General features: G+C 46.0%; 1 protein-coding gene across 1 annotated transcript in view; it reads left to right on the top strand.

Moving 5' to 3' along the window:
- The window catches only part of LOC133342373 (neurexin-1-like), a 392,466-nt gene that overhangs the window by 16,765 nt on the left and 355,033 nt on the right, over positions 1-20,668 (top strand). The window contains 3 exon segments of the mRNA XM_061551493.1: positions 1,792-2,977; positions 2,979-3,570; positions 15,290-15,307. Coding sequence (XP_061407477.1) covers positions 2,675-2,977; positions 2,979-3,570; positions 15,290-15,307 — 913 coding nt within the window. The 5' untranslated portion in view covers positions 1,792-2,674.

Below are 20,668 nucleotides of genomic sequence, written 5' to 3'. Positions count from 1 at the left end.
ATTTCCGCGAACGCTTCCTAGGAATTGCAGCGCAATCGTTTTATCGTCGCCACCGCTTGCACCGATCGAGCACAGGAGAGTAAAGCATCGACTGTATATCCCCGCTCTTTAATGGCATTATCTTGGGTTATGGGAAAAAAAACCGCCAGACATGCATTGAACAAAGTGTTTGTAGTTTAAAATAAAATCCTCAATAAACATTCACCCGAGGAATAAGATAGCTTCCTTGCAAAACCTGCAGTTAATTGTACATTTTCCAATAAAAGCTAGGATAAAAAAAAGCATGTAAAGTTGCAGCTGTAGTGTAAACGATTACGCAATTTATATATTCGTAAACACATTTCCGCCAACGTTAATGCGGCGTAGCGGCACTTATTTATTTAATTAAAATAAAACTAATACCTTCGTAAATAATACACGGAGTAAACAGCGACGTTGCAGCGTGGCACAGAAGCGGTGCCGAGTTCAATGAGAGTGCCGGGAACCCGACACCCAGGTGTGGCCTCGGGGTGCGCGCTGCCTCTGAGAGGAGGCTCACAGAGATCAACTTCTCCACACAACGGATTCACAAAAGGACTTTCCACCGCAGCCGCAGCAGCAGCAACTCGGTGGATTTTCTCAGTTTTTTTTTGCTCGATGCAATCGCGCTATATCGGCGGTTATTTATATGTATATGCTGGCAATTTAGGAGGCAGAGGTGGCGCATCGGCCAGTCATCTCAGTCAGTCAACCCATGGCACTTGGGTCTGTCCCTGTGACCTCCTGCCAGCGGGCGTTCGACACTTCACACGGCCTTAAAGTGCACATAGCCTGGCACAAGCGCCGTGGTGACATCACCGCCACTTAGTGGCGGTTGTTGTTGCTATGTATGTTGCACTTATTTTGCAACGTAGGTAGCCAGCCATGATAATCGGAGATGCGGGGGAAGGACAACAGACTCAGGCCAGTGCTATATAGACCTGCGTATTATTGTTGTCACAATGTTGTGTGCTAGTAGAGCCATTTTCACAATCCACTGCGGAGATGTGGGAGGGCTTCCCTATGCCGTGCGGGTTACGATGGGGTTACTTGGAGGAGGGGAGTTGCATAAGTTGGAGCACGGAGGTAGAGCACAGCAATGGATTTGTGGTACAAGCCCTTTGCTGCTCATCATATAGCTCTACGGGGACAGTCTGTCTGTGCATGGGTGGTCACCCGTCCAAGCACTATCCAGGGTCAAGCCTACTAAGATTCCTATCTCTGACAAGATCGGGTACACACTGAATGATTTGGTCATTGCCTTTCATAATATTCTTAAACCAAATATGTAATAATAAAAACACACACATTGTGCAGCTGTATCTGCCCATCTTTTCTCCCTCTAATATTCTTCGTACCCTTTACAGGGATTTCTGGGTCCATAAACTTCCGGTATCAGTCGGAGCACCCAATGAGAATTACACAGGCCACTGTCTAAACTGTCAAAAATGTAATGGGTCCCTACCTGGTTGAGAAAATGACATTCTCTTTGAAGTTCAACGGGTTGGTATTGGCCACTGCGCGAGTGGAGTGGGGTAGCAACTTCCTATCAAAGGCCAATTGCAAAACAATGGGGCCTTGTGGTATATGAAGTGTTCTTGCCTTTGTCGCGGTGGGAGGTGTTTCCCACTCATTCCTGCGTGGAGCTCTGCCAGTTTCACTTCTCCATTGCTACAGGAGCTGAATTACTAATTGGGCTTCTATTTGCATTCTGCCCCTCTCTTTATCTATCTCTCTCTCTCTCTGCATCTCTTTGTCTCTTGTCCTCCACAGAACTTGTCTACGGTGGTCGAGTCAGAATTTTATGACAAGTCTACTTGCGAGGGAGAAACATCCTGCATGTGCTTGGAAACATCACAAATCAATCTGTTCTGGCTCGGTATTTTATGCCTCGTGGGATCGTGACAACTCTAGCTGTCTGGGATATTCCCAATTCCTAACAAGAAGCCTTCTGCAGGACATAAATCAGAGAGAATATTTTTTTCCGGCGAGCATCTAATCTCATCTGTGGCTCTCTTCCTCCCAAACTGGGCGGTTAAACTATCACATTTTTTCAACTCTGCAATCCTTCAACTGCTATAAGGTCTCCGATCGTGTGCACTTTTTTTTCCTGGGAGCTTTCATTAAATGCATTTCTACCAGTCCAAAATAAGGAGGAGAGAATTTTTTTTTGCGGATTAGAATTTCACCAACAGCTCCCATTACTGATTTTGTCAGTACCTTGTTAAAGGCTGTCCTTGCAGTTTCACCGTAATGGGTCATACTCTTTAGTGATGGTATCAAATGACTCGTCTGCCAGATCGATCTGCAACACACCGAGCAGCCGGCGATTACAACAAGACAAAAACCTATGCAACTAATTAATGAAACGACCACTGCTGTCTCGGCTAAGGCAACGGCAGAGCCACGCCACAAACAATCAAGCAAACTGCATTGACATTCCCCTCTATGGAAGATAGCAACACCGAGTGGAGCTGTACCAATGAACGCCGGGCTCATAATATTAAAGCACGCTGAGACTCCTAGAGAAGCTCAACTGCCGAAAAGCGAGCGCAAGTGAGGTGGTCAATATCCCCGGCCAACATTTCTGAAGCACAAAGCGGCTGGCAGCGGGCAAGGAAGGTCGGTGTTTGTTTCACCCGCTGCTCCGGCGACGATGGGTTCGGCTTCGGTGACACTGCAACTCCTGCTGGCAACGCTGGCGGCCTCCAGGAGTCACAGCCTGGAGTTTAGCGGCTCAAGCGGACAGTGGGCCCGCTTTGAGCGCTGGGAATCCGGCTCCGCGGGGGCGTCGTCCAAAACGGCCCCCGCTGGCGGAGAGCTGAGCTTCCAGATGCGCACCAACCAGAGCCGGGGCATGGTGCTGTACCAAGACGACGGCGGCGGCGGTGGCAGAGACAGGGGAGCATGCGGCTTCCTGGCGACGTCCCTCTCCGACGGCCGCCTGCGGCTGCGCGCAGGGCCTCTCGTGCGGCGTGGAGGCGCTGGTGCTGAGCGGAAGCCGCGTGGACGACGGCCGCTGGCACCGGGTGCAGGTGCGGCGCGACGGGCGGCGCGTCGAGCTCTCCGTGGATGGGGAAAACCAGGTGGCGCGGGCCGTGTCGCTCGACCGCGCGCAGCTCGGCCACAGCTTTGGCCACGGCCACGGCCACGGCCACGGCCACGGGCACGGCCACGGGCACGGCCACGGCCACGGGCAGGGCCACGGGATGGTCGCCTCTGCCGGCAGGCGGCGGCCTCCTAGCGACCTGTTCGTGGGCGGCGTCCCCGCGGACGTCCCCGTGCACGCGGCGGCCGACAGGGAGTTCCCGTTCAGCGGCACGCTGCTGGACCTGCGCTACAGCGCCGACGAGGGCCACTGGCCGGGCGGCGGCGGGGGCGGCTTCTTCTCGGTGCCGGAGCTGGTGGGGAGCCAGGGAGTGGGCACGGAGGCGGAGAGGGTGTGCACCGAGCGCAACCCGTGCGAGAACGGAGGCCTCTGCTCGGTGCTGGACGGCGAGGCCTTCTGCGACTGCGCCGGCACGGGATTCGAGGGGCGGTACTGCGACGAAGGTAACGAAGCAGCGGCGGGCGCCGTGCGATGATTATCGGCTTGGTGTTTTAACTGGCGATTGTGCGGGTGGCACGTTGAACTTCTTTCGCACCGTAAAGAGGCGGCCGTGCTCTTGGGAGGTGCACGGGAAGGACAACAAACTCAATACGAAATGTAGTTTCTAAATAAATGAGTTTTCAATATAGATTTAAAAATTCATATTCTGTACCCACGTGCACTCCCCCAAACTGATCCCCCTACAGCTCCCAAAACTACCCCCCCCGCCGCCGCTCTAACCCATACCCATTTCTCACCCATTAATTAAGCAGACTGAAATCCACTAAACATTGTAATTATACCCATTTATAATCTGTTATAATCACAGTAGGGTCGGATTTAGCCTGACTCTGCGCCCGTTTAATAACGTTTGCCGTTTGTTTTCGGTATAAATGTATCATCCAGTGCCCTTATCTGGATTGGAGGCCAGGCCGTGCATGCCTGTGCTTGTCAAATTTCAAAAATCATCGGCTGGAAAGGGCTCATTAATCTCTGTCCACTCGTCGCTGTTTAGGGGATTGTTTTCCACACGTCCCCCATTTTTATTCAGCGGCGATTGGGCTCCACCGTGGGGTTCATTCCGCGCGGAAATCTCAAAGCCGTGGACGGTGAGAAAGGTGGCGTCAACGGTGCCGAATAAGCCAGACAGAATATTAACATGCTGGCCCCTGCAGTCGATGTCTCGAGAAAATCGAAGCGTAGGAATGGCACCTTGTCACCCCTGCTATTGGACTCCTGGCCAGGAGCTGCCATGCTAGTCTAGCCCGTTTTGTCTAATTTAACGAGGGTGCTTTTATAGACATACTTCAAGAAGAGCAGTGCTGAGTGTGTGTGTGTGTGCTCTCTGAAAATTCGGAACGCTCTTCCTTCTGATGTTAGGAAGCCACTGGAGCTATGCACTTTTAAATCTAGATTTAAAACGAATTTGTTTAGAACTGCTTTTTGTTGCTAGTTTATTGTCCTTCCTCACACATCCGATTATCGCGGTTGGCTACGTACGGTGAGAAAGAAGTCCAACATGCATGCATACATTATGACCTTTCCCTGTCACTGGTTGTGTTCATGATGCCATTTGTTCCGTGTCTCTGTGGATACCGCGTGTCATCGTCGTGTTCACGTTCACCAGAAACCCTGCAACTTGCCCGACCCGTTCACGTTGCCAAAGGCGTCGCCTTGAACTGACTCATCTTCCATTATACGCCACCCGATCGCTTGCTTTATCAAATAATATACACGTCTACAAATGTGAAAATGTAAGTTTATTTTCAAGCATATTTATTCACGTAAGACTTTGAAGTGTGTTTTAACGCCACGCACACGTCCCCCAAGGCAACAGCATGCAGTTGTAACAAGTTGTACTTGGAATTTAAACAAATATAAGGTTATAACTCCCCCATTAAAGACCTATTGTACAAACCCATCACCACCATCACCTACCACCACCACAACCTCCAACCAGCACCCACAAGAACGTCTCACCCCATCCAACCAACCCCACAGAGTTCCATGAAACCGAGTGGACAAACTTTTTAGAACGGAGGCCAGGCCCCGCAGGGCCTCATCTGAGCGTGGCCCACGGCACGTGCTCCAGTTCCATGTGTTTTTTTTTTGTTACGTTGCGGATGGCTGTAAAACGACGCCTTTGCACAGCCGTGTAACAAATACGCGTGGTGAGACGGCATGGCAGTTGGCGGTGCGCACGATGTATTATTAATGTCCGTTACAGCTCCAACGGCCCTCGTCTAGCCAACTGCCTGCTGCTTACCTTCCCTCGGAGCGATTCCCCTTTCTTCCCAGGGTCGCTCCCTCGCTCCGCCTAGAGAGTGATATTTATTTAATTTAAGAGATTAAAAAAAAACGTCGTTCTCTATTTGTTTATAAGGAACGGTCAAATATTTGAGTTCTCTTTTGGTGTTGAATTATTGTTGATTTGTATTGTTGGTTGTGATTTTTCTTTGCTTTTACCCCCACAAATATGTTTTTGTTGACTTACAGCTGTGGATCTCGAAAATAAATGTCGTCTACTTCTGTGGGTTGGAAATACTATTCGATAGTTTGTTTGTGTGCATATTGCTGATAATGTGACGTTGCTGGGTCAAGAAGATGTTAGTAAATTCTGCGAATAACCTTGCAGAACATGCTCGCGAATGTTGTGTGTGTGTTAAAAGGTTGATATTAACAGTGTTTTCACACTAACCATTGAGCACATAATTATGGATTTTGCACTCCACCAAGAAAAAGCCACTCACAGGTGAAATTGTTTAACGCTGGCATTCGGAAATGAAATTGCTTCTTTACGTATTTATTTTATTTATAACAAAAAGTTGGGCCAAACTACAAGTGTGTTTTACAATTGTTCACATACCATATCATTTCTCTTTCTGTTTTCATTGCAGACGCTCTAACGTCACGGTGATTTTAGTTTTTTTTTTCAAAACTGTATTTGATGTTTAAAGACAAACGCTGAACACGCAGAAGAGAGTCCTAATTAAGTTTGAGATAACGCCGTGACGGCTTTAGTCTCGTCGTCATGTTCACAGGACGCAGGTTGCACACATACGCACGTGTGCTTACATGTACGACATGAAAGTATACAACGCCTAGGGTTGGGTGAGAATGTTACGGTGATTTTATCGATAACTTTTATGGCATTTCTTTCCCCCCCCCCCCCCCCACTCGATGGCATACGTGGCGAGAGTGATTTTCGCTACGCGCCATGCAGACGACTTTTAAAAAATGTATTTACTCATTCACCGACCGCCTTATATCGCGATGCGTCAATGCTCATTCTCAGATTAACGGGACGATCCTAATTTTAATATCAGCCCTTTAAGTAATGGACACATTACTCGCAGTAAATGGAATTGAGTAGTTAATTTGGCAATAACGCGGCACACAGAGGCCCACACTTGCTAATAGTGTCACGATCTTTAACTTCGGCAAGTCAATGTAACCGACGTTAATGTTTCCACCGTGTGGGTAAGTGGTGTCAATTTTACTGCTGGTTCCACTGCAGCACTTTACACGTGTTTAATGTGGCTAAAGAATAAAAAAGGCGAAGTTTTTTTTTGTTTCGGCCAGCGCCAAACGTATAAATATATAGGTGTTTTTTTTTCACTTTGTCCGTTGATTGAAATGCACAAGTCTGACGAGTACACTCCATCCGCAGCTTCAGCCGCTGTCGTTTACTGCATCACACTCCCCATTTTTACAGCGGGGATGCACAAAACTGTGCAGCGGCGATTGTAATCAAACAGTGATTCACTGCCTCTCACTGTGCGGCGGTGCCATTACGATGTCACCAGGAGGAATTGCACTTCCATTATCCACGATGTTTGTTGTGATATCAAACCGAAGAAATATCGCCCAGTCTTAAAAGCACGCAATCATATAAGTTCACGCCGGATCTAATGAAATTGGATTGCCAAATACCTTCGAAAAAAATTGGACTGCAATGCACAGCATGGCAATTCAGTATTATTACGAGCATATGTTCCATTGTACGTTTATTTAACGTGCAGCGTTATATAAAAGTAATGTCATACTAATCCTCGTAATTAATAGGTTTTTTTTACTATTTCAGTGGTATAGCCTTGCACCAGAGACCCTGGTGCATAGAATTAAATGAGGTCCCCATGTTTAATTTCCCTATGCTTTGCAGCTTGGCAACTCGGCCCCTCCATCCGATACGAGCCCCGGTCCAGTTGCACAGCCTGCGCCCCGGGTAGCTATGCCACCACGCTATCCCGTCGCCTAACAGTGTCACTTGAAACTCAGAAAAAAAACCCAACTCCATTCACCATAGAAATACGACTCAAGCAAAGACGCTGATAACTATGCGCTGGTTAGAAGGCTGTTGGGGGAATAGAATGGGGGGCAGGGCTTGCCCCCCCCCCTGAAAACATCACGTGTGTGTGCTATTAAAAATGCATAATTTAATTTCCAAAGTGGTTACCATTTCATTTGTTTGCGAAAATCCAAAAGCATTTTGTAAGCAGTGAAATGCAAGCAGTGAAATGACATCGGTGCCCCCTTCAGCACATGTAGATGATGTTGCGGGGTAGGTGATGCATTGTGCAAATGTACGCTTATCTCAAGAGTAACAGCGGCAGAGCAATGAGGGAAGGCAGATGGCTCTGGCAGTGCATGACATGTCACGTGAAACTGCATTGCTTAAAAAATACGTACATTTAAATAAAGAAGCACATGGATTCTGTGACAATTGAATAATTAGCAGCGTTTAAGCAGCGACTCCTATAGGATAATTTTTATATAGAAAATACACTCTAGTATTCACGGTGTATTTAATTAAAAGTAATAATTTACAATACAGGAGACCACCTCTTAACGACCACCCCTGTTAACGACTAATCGCTTAACGACGGGCCTCCATGTTTCTTTTAATATTGGCCGGCTTCGCGGAACCAAACTACCGTCGCCAAGAGGGGTTTCTACCCTATAATAATTCCCAAATCATAAAAAAGGAAACATCTGAAGATGCTGCACACGCCATGGGGTGGCGGGAGGGGGGTGGTGGCAAAAGGTGAATGAAAGAAAGAACGGACAGGGAGCTGTGAATGAAACAAACGAGAGGCGAGAAGGCCACAGTGGCAACGTGAATGGCGCAGAAAGGCCCTGGCCGGGCCAGCAGTCAATCACGAGCAGAGGCGATGGGGTGTGGCACGTGGTCAAGGGACTTGAACACAGGGGTGGAGGTGACGAGAGCCAACGATGCAGGCGGTCTTGAAGGAGCGACTCCAACGGTGACTCCAACGGGGGTTGGCTGGGTATGGGATGTGGGCTGAGCGTGTAAGAGAGCAAGGTAAAGGGGTTTGGTCGAGGAGGGAGGGGGCACTTATCACAACAAAGTTTTTTTTGTGTGTGGGTTAGATCGCGTGAATATGATAACCCACTGCCTCCCGACACGGCCAATTAGTAAGGGTCGGTCACGTGAACAGAACGTGACAATTAGTTGGCACTTCGGCCCACCGGTGTGTCGGAGAGTAAATCCACAACGTTTACAATTGGAGTGCCTTGACATTTCGCTGGTATAATTACATCCAGCAGCATTGGGCGATTTTTTTTCCCCCCCAAAAAATTTATAATATTGGTCGCGAAATGCGACGTGTTAGGGGGGGCTGGGGCTGGGGCAGTCACGGGGCCGTAAGTCTCACTAACGGTGGGTCGATGGAGCAACCCAGAGTGTCGAGTGGACGCCCCGTTAGAAAGATTTAGCCGCGCAAGCGAGCCGGTACGACCCGATTGTCGCCTATCTCCATGCCGCCCCCCCCCCCCGCCCGCCAGGCCTCCAACGTTGTTGTTGTTGTTGTTAACGTGTCGTCCAGACCAAGAGAAATCGCTCTTAATCGGAAGCTCAGCGCGGAGGTCAAACCTGGCTCCTGATGGATTCTTTCATCGCTTGGCTTTGACAGATTCCTGTCAAAAGTTTGTCTGGGGCGTGGAGGCTCAGGCTGAGCACCAATCACATTTTCAAAAGGCGTGCCGTCGAGTCGGGTCCCTCGGGGAAAAAAAAATAAAGTGAGCGGAGCTTCGAGTTTGCTCGGGCTGCCAATGCAACGCCCTTCCACATCACTTCCGAGGAAGAGCACACGGATAAAGGAAATCAATAAATAGATGCCTCGCAAATTAAAATTAAGCGCCATTCCAGAACATTAAAACCGTCCTATAAGTCTGGACAGATTCATAGGGTTGTGTCGCTTTGTCCATGAGCATTTACCTCCATCTATCAATAGACCCTAACACTGAAGAAACGAAGGCGTACAATGGCCATAAATTGAAGAAACAGCTTAACGCAAAACATTGCCGGTCCACAAATAGATTAGCAGAGTATGCGCTGTGTTCTCCACTGCATTTCACACTTTTCTTTACTTCGCTAAAATGATACGCAGCTTTGTGTGTGTGTATTTAACACACACAAGAAACCTAGGGAAATAAATCAGCATTTGATAAACACTTATGCCACTTAGGGAGAGGGTCCAGTTCTCCAAACACGTACAGTATGTGTTTGTTTGAGAGTGATAATTGATGTGAATTCATAATTGCAGTCGAAAACAGAGACTGGCAAGATTTTTTGCTCGCATTAACGTTCGTTGCAGCCCTTAGCTCCACACAAATCTGGATTAATTGGGAATGGACTCCGTCTGGAGTTGTGAAAGATTTGTACCACTGAGAGCAACATAACAAGTAGAGATTTCAAATTCAAGCGTTGTTTATTCCCTTGGAAGAGCAAACATGCAATAATCAAATGGAGCTGCCAGTTTCTGCAGCATTTTATACCCTGGCCCGCACAAGAACTATTCTGACGGAGGAGTATTTATGCATGCATTAAGGAAACGTATTATTGAGGTGGTGTTAAAATTCTTTACAACACACAGGATTTTTTTGTTCATTATTCCCATGCTCATGTTGCACAGTTGTCCTGAAGCGAGTGATGATTTTTGGAAGCCTTGCAAAGCTGTCGTGACTGCAGGAATTCATATTATTTGGGTCTTTCGGTAAAGTCACGTAGATAGGTTCAAAGAAAATAACAAAAAAAATTATGAGACATCTCCTTTACCGGTGGCAAAATATAGTAATAGGGTTTTACCCTTTCAACTGGTACAAAAACTGACACCTTTTCTTAGAGCCTTGAGTTGTACGCCTTTTGGCGTCATCTGGTCCAACACCAATAGAGACTAGGCTCTAAGAAAAGCTGTCTTGGGTGTGGACCAATCAAATTCAAGGACAGTGCATATCATTATCATCATCAGAGTTGTTTCTTTTTGTTTGCATTTTGACTGCTTGTGTTGTGGTTATTGCAAACATGATGCCTTGTATAAAGGTGTCAGTTTTTGTACCAGTTGAAAGGGTAAAAACCTATTACAACAAAAAAATGTTTTGTTACGAGTCTCTTCAGCTTGCTTACTCACGGCAAGATAATTGGAGGAAATGCGGTCGCAGCGAAGAGCAACCTACCGTCGGCTCACGATGTGCACGAAATTGCCCATGTGGATTGCCTCACTTATTTGTTATTTGCTCTCAAGCAGCTCGTTCCACGGTCAACATTCGAGCTCGCGGTCAAGAATGGCGACAAAGTGGTCAGCCAACTACTAATGGGACGCGTCTGAGAGTCAGTCCACATCACGAAGCAATGAAATCGGCTCGCTCGTAAGCTGCGATGTGGCCGATTGCTTTGCGGGTTGGCGAGGCATGGCGACGACTTGGGTAGGCCTTTATCCTAGCTGTGCATTGATCATGCCTGATGATGATGATGATGAAGACATTTCTTCTCAACCGTGCACTGTAGCATCACGTTTTGAAAAAATATATAATCATTGTGGGAGCTGTAGTGGCTTTTTTGATGGGTAAAGGAGAGGAGGCGGGGGGGGGGGGGCATGGCGAAAGTGCAGTGTCACGCTACCTACGAGGCGTGCCGTGGGGGTCATGCGTGGCCGCAAATCAAAAGATTGGACGGCAGGATGGGCGGCTTCCACAGTGGTGGCGTGGCCCACTTTTTTTTACATTTTACGTATGAACGTCTTTCGCACCGTACGCAGCCAACCGTGCTAATCGGAGATGCGGGGGGTGGACAACAAACTCAACACAAAAATAAGTTCTAAACAAATAAGTTTTAAATCTAGACTTGAAAGTGCATAGCTTCAGTGGCTTCCTAATATCGGAAGGAAGATCGTTCCAGACGGCCACAGAAGCGCAATGATGATGATGATCGAATTGAGAATGATGATGATGATGGCATTGGAACTTATGAGAAGTATACCGATGCTGATTTATGATGAGGAGGACTTTCGCAATGACGATGATGATGTTGATGGCATTTAAAAAAAAAGTTGCCCACGTTGAAACGGAGCCGCAGCAGTCGGGTGCAGGTGCAAACGAGTCGAGATTGCGCTCAATGACAAGCGCAGTGCTAACGACTACACAGCGCTTACATCAAAGGGCCTGATTGTGCCTATTAATGTGTGACGTACACACGAAAGAGATTATATATTTTTTTCCACGGTCTATCATTTATTCAGGTGGCGCTTTAAAGTGTTTTCCACGGTGGCTGTGCACACGAAACTTTTTTTTTTCGCTTGAGCTGCTAACAAAAATATAAATGTAGCCGCACGTTAAAACAATAAAGAAAATCCAGACGTGCACATGTACACCGCGAGATAAAACAAAAAAACACGGAGAAAAGAAAATGCTTTAAATTGACGAGCAAAAAAAATGGTAAAAATGTATTTATGCGCGCAATTCATTATTTATTTACTAGAATCTCTGGTGCTATTCATTTAAAATCAAAGGAGAATTGGTTTGCGAATTTCAGATATGTTTTTTGAAAAAAAAATATGCAAAAAAAAAGACAAAAAGAAAAGAAAAGGGAGGTTTGACTGGCGACCTCATTAATTCGGCGTTCTCCATATCAGAGCTAATCTCCTATCATCGCTGTGGAATAAACTATTAATGCCGCGCGCGCTCACGGTGTAATGTGTTTGCGGACGTGAATTATGCATGAGTCCAATGACCGAGCCTCGGACGAGGGTCATTCGATATAAAACAGGCAAAGCGCAACTCGCAGCGAGCCCTGGCGGCAGCGTGGGAGGAGGGAGCTGGGGGGTGGGGGGGGGGGGCAGGCCACCTTTTTCTGATGGCTTTGCTTGCTCAAGACTTAACATTATTAAGTAGTAAAAAAAAACTCAAACATTAGCCCAAGGTAAACAAGTGACCCCCGCCACCCACCCACCCGGATTTAGATTTCACAAGCGTGCGTTCGTGCATTAGTGCCGGCTAGTGATACAGACGCACGCGTATTTATTTTTTGAGGGTGGAAGAGGTGACAGCGATGGGGGAGTGCAGAAGGCTGCACGAACGCTGTTGTATTTGCTCTGACACCCTTTTAATACCCATTACGTTTGCTTTGCTTTAGTGGGCTGACGAAAGCCCACAAGCCACGTGGGTTCAAACCATTTTAAATGAGTTTCAAGCCTAAATTCATTTTTATGGAGCATTAACTTTTATTTTGCGTGTGAAGAACCATTTCTTCATCTCATTTTTTAAAAACAAATTCTCGTTGAATTTGTTTTCTCCCTTACATGCAATTGTTTCTTTATTTTTAGATTACGATTGATAGCAAACAGATTGGAATTGTTTGCATCTATGTTGAATTTATTTCGCACCGTACTTAGCCAACCGTGATAATCGTATCCCTCATTGGGTGCCAGTGCACTTGTTCAACTGTGATTGGCTCGAGTAGAGTTTTGACAGAACCCGTTTAATTGGACTCTTGTCCTGCAAACGCTGCCAGTCTCAAACTTGCCCTTGAACTAATCTGCGGGGTAATGAGACACGATGGACTTTCTTCAAGACTGCACCTAAAAACCGGCCCTTTTAGAAGAAGTAATTTGGAATGCCATTACAGCTGCTTGCGTGCGAATACAGATTGATGAAACATTTATTGAAAGATAATGCCCACCTTTGTAAGAGTCTGCAATGGGGCCAGAGAGCACAAATGCTTGCAACTGACGATTTATGAATGTGGTCGAAGAGATATGCAGGACCAACACTGTTATTATACATTTTTTAAAAATACATTTATTACAGGCTGGAACACAAAATGTTATTTTCAATGACGAGGAGATAACTGCAGGGCTACGTTGCTCACTCGTGTAGATATGGAGGTGCAGTCAATGAATTGTGATTGGTGAGGAACAGAGTCTTAGTTAAATTTTCTTCTGCCCTAAGCAGTGCCTCCCTCCTCCTGGATCGATGCATCGCTGGCCTCCTTTCAATGTACACACATTGAACTGACATTTGAGGTTACGCAGAGGCATTTAATTAATTTAGCCATTAATTTGTTTTGTTTATTTATTTATAGGTATCTATTCAAATATTGATTCAACGACTTTCTTGAGAACATTTAAATGGAATCACTTTGCGATCACATTTCCATGCCCGGGTATATATTTCTATAGCTATGCACAAATGTACGCGCACGTTTTCAGAAAGCCACAGCATGAATTCGACTTTGAAAGTAAAAACGTATTTTTGTTATGTTATTTAAAAAAAAAATACTTTTTACTCAACACAGTCAGCTGCAAGCCAAAAATAAATTCAAGCGACCCCACAAAAATATTTTTATACGATTCAGCAACTACGTGCAATATCATTTAATAAATGTCCCCGAGCATTTATCATGCTGCACATTTCTTCGTACGTAGGTGCTTGTTACCGGTAACTGATAGAAAAATATTACTTACAGAGCAAAGGTCTTGGCAGTTGATGTGGTTTCACATGATCCACAGCGCCTAAATTAAAAATATCATGATGTTAATAGCTCCTAACGTGTGAACAACGAATCGGCTTTACCTGGGCTAATGACCATTTGTCATTAGATTGATTATCACGCAAGAGGACTCTTTCACTTTAATTAGCATTCAGCCCGTTCGGGCTGGCACGCCGCTCTACGCCGCCCCTAACGCTGGCAAATTTTCCCGAGCATCAGTCACCGTCAAGGGGTGCTAATTTGGAACGGAGGAGGAAGAAAAGAAATGAATGACGAAGAACTTAATATTTTTTTTCCACGGCGTTCATCTTAATGGCGGTTGACGTGGCTGCAAATGGTGGGAGATTCATTCATCACGAGCCCGTCTGTCACGTTCTGTGGAGTTGACGCAAATCTCGCGGCCAAAAAAATCGAGCGGCCAAGGACTCTCTCTTCTGCGTGTTAGCGTCGCTCCAGAGCTAAGACATTTCTGTATGGTTTGTGATTTTCTTTTTTTGAAAGATGTACGATTGTTATTATGTTATAAATGTGTTCATTATTGCCAGCTTGAACTCGTTAGAAATGGTGAACGGCGGTAACAAAGTATGAAAAAGAGTAATGTTCACAATTACACCAAGACTGCGAGTCTCTGCAATGAAAGCATATATTAACATGAATCTTTTCATTACTGTGCTGCGTGCTGTTTGGCTTTTGTCCAGGACGGGAAAGGCGATTTGTGCTATAGTATTACTTACTGGATATGGAGGATTTTTTGTCAACATCAGCATTGCCTCACTCGGCAAAATGCAAACAAAAATTTAAATATGCTATTGTATATTCCCAATATCCGGTTAGCAATTACTGGAAATCTTCACACGCGTGAATAACAAAAGAAAGTAAAGCGATTCGTGGCTAAAAACCGTGAAGAAGATGCGTGTGACATTGTAACCCGAGCAGAATATCGGTGTACCAATGCTGACCGGTTTGCGATGTCACGATACAGCGCGATGTCTTTCAGAATTACGAGAGGACGTTTCAGGATCCCATGACAACGGGACTCAAGGTTGTGTGCATCGTAAGATGATGCAACGGTTGTTTTGAACGGTTGTTTTTGCATGACTTGCCATGCAAAGAGGATATACAACAGCATGCCTCACGTAATGATGTGTGCGTGTGTGTTTCTCTCTCCTTCTTGTTGCGTTCGATTCCCCTGTTTCCCATACCTTTCCCTGTCCATCTTCAAACCAATTGCCATCTTCATGACTTTCTATTTTTCTTATTTATTATTTTTGATTCTCACTTCCCATTGCAACTCATCTCTCCCCTACGTCCACTGTATTCATCTTCTGCCCTTTTCTTGCTCTTATTCCCATCTTCGCTGACCTTTCACCTCCTCAAATGCCTCTCTCTGTCTCCAGAGGAAAACACCATGCCAGGTAAGGTGTTCTCGTGCCTTGCATGCCGTCTGTCATTGGCCTTGACACTTGGAGCTTTGCATGCATCGCAAGGCTTTAACATGCCGTGTGGTTTTTTTTGTAATTGCTGAGAGATATTGCATGCACTGGTTTCGTAGATTGCCATACATAGGTTACTCAAAGAATTGCTCGCATGTGCTATTATACGTAAGGCTAACTGATGTGTGGAAAAAAATGAAAATAAATTGGCGGATTTTAATTTAAGCTGATGCGAAGAACGTTTTTTTTGGGAGCGCTTGGCTGTCGCAATTATTACGGAATTAATTAGATGCTGCCAAGGCATTCCCCTCCACGTGTCTTTGTTCGACCTAGTAATGCCTACATTATTTTACATTTGCACAAGCATGGATATGCAGAACCATTACATTCGTTAAAATAATTTATCCCTATTTTAATGTCGTGCAAAATAACTATGAAAAAATATATATAATTGCTACGAATCAATATACGGTATTTTAAATCTCAAATTAAATGGTTACTCTACACACGTCTCTTTCTGTTTTTTCCCAGCCATATAATCCACAAGCATATTTTGCTGCCAATAAACCCACATAGGGAAGGAAGTATTCAAGCTGACAAACAGATGTTTTTTTTGTACACGGCCGCAAAGGGTCATTCGCTTGCAGGCTGATTGCCATCTGTTGCGTTACAGTTGCATATCAAAAGAAAATATAACACAAACACACACTGCTTGCACTCATGCATAGTTTCGCCTCCCTTTTAGTTTCACGCTCGCCAGACCAAATGCCCAAGCATCGCTATTCCCATAATGGACATTTGATGGATGCTGCCTTGTTCATTCATTAATGGCGCGGCTTCGTGAAATCCAGCCAAGTTGCATTCTTGAGCGCAACAACAAAAATGATGTGACGGTAATGGAGATGAATAAAACGTCTGGCGTGTCGCTTTTTCGCACACCAGAGCTCTTTGCGCGATTTCAAAGCGTAGAAGGAAAGTCAACAGCGTCGGCCACGCACTTTCGTAAAATACGCCTATTAGGGCACTCCACGCGGCTAAATGCTGCCGCAACCTTTCACTAAGAGCTAACGCCCCCCATTAGCCAAAGCGTTTAAGTGGGCCTGCGGGCCATGTGACACTGCAAAATTGGCCAAACGATTTCTAAGGGTAAGAGAAAGGGAGATTTATTTTTTAAATGACACAAGAGGGTACCGTCTCAGATGCGCCAGGTTGCTTTAATGCTTGCAGAGTAGGAATCAAGGCACCGTGGCAAAGCCGGTTTCTACCCACACAGAGCTTCGAGGATGTGATCTCTTATTTAGGCAGCCCAAAGTCTAGGCCAGGGGTGGGTGGCTGCTGGCTAGGGCAAGGGAATTACCTCCATAGTCCAAGCCAGTAAGAAGCTTTTCCCCAGCTGAGCTGATATATTAACAAGTGCTCTGTAATCGCTGGGGCTCTCCCAGGTGGGATTGATGTCGGCTGGGCCAGGGGGAGGGATGGAACCTTTTTCGAGGGAGGAGTGGGGGTTGAAGACAGAACCCGGAAACCCAAATATTTACAGTCGCTGTGGGTTCTCACTTGCAATCTCCGTTTTTTTCTCTCAAATTATTTGTTTTATTGACCCCCCCCCCCCCAAAAAAAACTTAAAAAAGGAGATTATTTTGTGAGATTAAAAAAATGCCACGCACACGTGAGGTGTAGCGCCATGTAATATTGCCATTCGAAAATTGTTTTTTTTTATTCCCACAACCTTAAGATTGTCTCACATGCACCACCTACAAACATTTTCACTCCTAATTTTTTAAAAATTAATTTTGCTACAGCTGTGTTATAAGTCGTGAGACGGAAAAGTGGTCCACTCTCACAGAGCTGTGAACCACACGCAGCGTTCGAGAATGACATGCAGACGTAGGTATCACAGAACTGATTCTGAGATCCCTTCAAGTGGCCTCTCAATAACACACCAGGGCCACTGCACTCCCCCACACACCCTGCTGGAGCAATCTTCATTGCAAGGTAGCCCAACTTATATTTGCCAGTTTTTTTTTTCTTGGTTCTTTCGGTTAAAGTCACGTAGAAGGGAAATAATAAAATAATAAAAATAAAACATAATAAAATAATTCTCACGACGTTTCGGCCACAACGCAAGCAGCCATCCTCAGGTGAAGACCAGGTCTGTCTCCCCGACAGACCTGGTCTTCACCTGCGGACGGCTGCTGTGGCCGAAACGTCGTGAGAATAATTTTATTATGTTTTATTTTTATTATTTTATTATTATTTCCCTTCTATGTGACTTTCCCGAAAGAACCAAGAAGATGAATCCCTGCAGTCACGAAAGCTTTAAATCGAAAAATGTTTTTTTTTGTTTCATTCGTTCGCTCGTTTCTCAGTCCGCTTATCCTGGTGAGGGTCACGGCGGCAGCATTTACGGCGGTCCAGACCTCCTTTTCCCTGGCGACAGACTCAATCTCTTCCTGGGGAATTCCCAGGCGTTCCCAGGCCAGCTGAGCGACGTAGTCCGGCCAACAGCAGCGTGGTCCTGGGCCTGTCCCGGGGTCTTCGCCCAGTGGGACATTGCTGCTGCTGCTGCCCGGTAGAGTTCAAGGGGGAGTCTACCGGGGGGCATCCTTACCAAGTGCCCCAACTACCTCAACTGGCCGAGCTGTGACCATCAACTCGCTGCACTTGAGAACCCAGTTTGACCATGGGTGGCTGAAACCCGCATTCGAGCCGAGTATTATCCCAACGGTGCCAGCTCAGCTCTCTGACCTCCGAGCCCCAACGAAATTCACAAAATACCTCGCACAAAGTATTTTTCAACCTTCAAGCGGGGAGCGTAATTACGGCCGGCAGCTTTAAAATGCAAATATTTGTCGAGGTATGGAATAGACCCTCCTTGAAATATTAATTGCTCTTAATAATAAATAACCATGTTCAGTCAGCATTTACGGAGCCCTTGTAAAGAATAAGCATCATGATATACGATGAATTATGCAGCATGGCAATACAGAGGAATATTGAAGCTCAGTTGATAATTGACCCCGCGGTACCCGTGTTACACTGAGATCCAGGACTCTCCCGAAGTTGGCGGCGCATGCAGGACAATATTTATGAAGGTCCTCCGTTTTATTTGAGTCAAAGAAACGAGGAATAATATTTTTTTTTAAAGATGCAAGGGCAAGAAATGCATGGGGCGGTGTGAGCGGCATGCGTGGAATTTCCCATATCTGTGCGTAACCGATTAGTTTGGAGAGACTTCACTGATGTCACAGCTGTCAGGCAAAAGTGGTCGGCAAAAACCCTCCCTACTTCCGCACACACACACAAAACAGGCAGCTTAAAATCATCCTAATGAACACAAATCAGTGTGATGATGAATGAAAATGACACTGAGTAATTTTCTTTGGTGGGGGGGGGGAGGGGGACGACAAACTATTCTTTCAAGCATGAGAATGAAATGCGACGTGCGCTCTAAACCTGACGTACTGCAGTTAAACAAAAATAGAAGTTATTTTTCTTTCAGTGAAAATTGACGCAAATTATCGCACGTAAAAAAAAACGATGAAGCATCATAAAGTTTAAATTAACGTTTTTTTTTTACTATCTATTTTTATTAGCTCACATTAACTTCATGAAATACTCTCGGCTCACACCGGAGTGTTTCATATTCAGCAGTCCTCTCTAATTAGCAGTTCTACAGAAGCACTGTTACTGCAGCACACTTGCACCAAACTCCCTCACAGACTACGGAAACTTTCAAAAACCACTCATTTCTGTGCAAGGTCACGTGCTACACTTGGCCAGCACAGACGTGCGTGCACACCGGATTTTTTTTATTCACAAATCTGCTTTGCAATGTCTCTTAACTGCAAATTGGACCTTGTTAAATCACCCCCCCACCCCCACACACATCCATCCCACCCCACCTGTGCATCTCCTTTCAAAGCATACGAATTGCTCGTGCCCTCGCTATACTCACCTTGACCCACACACCACAGTCTGCTCTAATAATTACAAATCACGTATTTTAAATGTCCTTGTTTTATACGGAGTGAAACCAAAAAAAGGGTCAGTTAAAGTCACAAACTGTTGATGTATGCACATCATGCAGTTTCTGGCATCCATCAGCAGCAGCCTTGGGTCAATCCACGAGCCACCAGCATCTTTCACGATTCTGCCAAGGAACAATCTACCTGAAGCACAGCTGCACGCCAGCTGATTCCATTGCCCCGTCGCCTTGGTTGGAGGTCTTCGCTGTTTTGGCATTTTCGACCGTCTGCCACTGCAAATCTGCAGAAATTATTTTTTCTGCCAAAGCGGGCCCACTGCCTTACATCATCTGCAACGAGTACGACGAGCAGCGGGCAATAAATAGACGTTTACAAACCAGGGAAAGGGCCGTAATATTTAAGGAAATGCAATGAAATGGATGTGTGTTATTAGACAAAGTCTCAACAGCGTTTCAGCGCAGAAGCTGAAATCATCTTCCGACAAGCCTAATGATCGTCTACGACGAAGGGGAATAAAAGAAACACTCTCAGTTCATTTTTCACACCTCTTCTCCGATCCTGGTATCGCAGCCAAACAGATGGGGCGGCTTTGTGGACTGGGGGGGAGGGGGGGGAGGGGGGGAGGGGGGGAGGGGGGAGAAGAGAACAAGCGCCCGTGGGTGGTAGCGACGGGGAGAGAGAGAGAGAGAGGATGTGATTTTTTGCAAAGGAGGATGGAGGAGGAGGGGGGGAGCGTCAGGAGATGTGGAGGGGGCGGTGGCGAGATGTTGGGTGGAGGAGGCCACGAGAGAAGGAGTTGGCAAGCGAATTCCGCAGACAGGGCCCGGCATCAGCGAACAACAACGCGGCTTCCTCATCACCCCGAGAGAGAAACGCCTATTGGGCATCAGTCGCCCCCCCCCCCGCCACGAATGGAATAAAATGGTCCTTTAACCCTGCCAAAAGGCGGTGTGCATGCCGTGCCTCATTACACCTCACGCCACACATGTCCACATCCATCCTTGCCACAACACCTGTTTTTATGCTGCAATAAAATCACGTTGGAGATATCACGCTGGAGTGCTGTGCAGACTAGGGCAAAAACCTCCCTATTTTATATAAATGTTTTTATTTTATTTTATCAGCTATGATATATACGCAGTCGCAACAACAACAACAACGACATCATAATATTTGTATTTGAAGGGAAATATTTAAATAAATAACATCTGAAGAAAAAACAACCCGCAATCTATCGGACCACATGGGATCTCTTTGGGGTATATTGGCAGCAACGTGAATGTGGGAGGATTTATTTACGGATAAGATTTCTTCATGCGCAACAGACACTGACCCATTTTTTTCTGTTCCTTCA

The sequence above is a fragment of the Lethenteron reissneri genome, chromosome 14, assembly GCF_015708825.2.
Source record: "Lethenteron reissneri isolate LAM-NWPU_2019-01 chromosome 14, ASM1570882v1, whole genome shotgun sequence".
Lineage (NCBI taxonomy): Eukaryota > Metazoa > Chordata > Hyperoartia > Petromyzontiformes > Petromyzontidae > Lethenteron > Lethenteron reissneri.
This window is presented reverse-complemented; position numbering and strand designations above follow the sequence as displayed.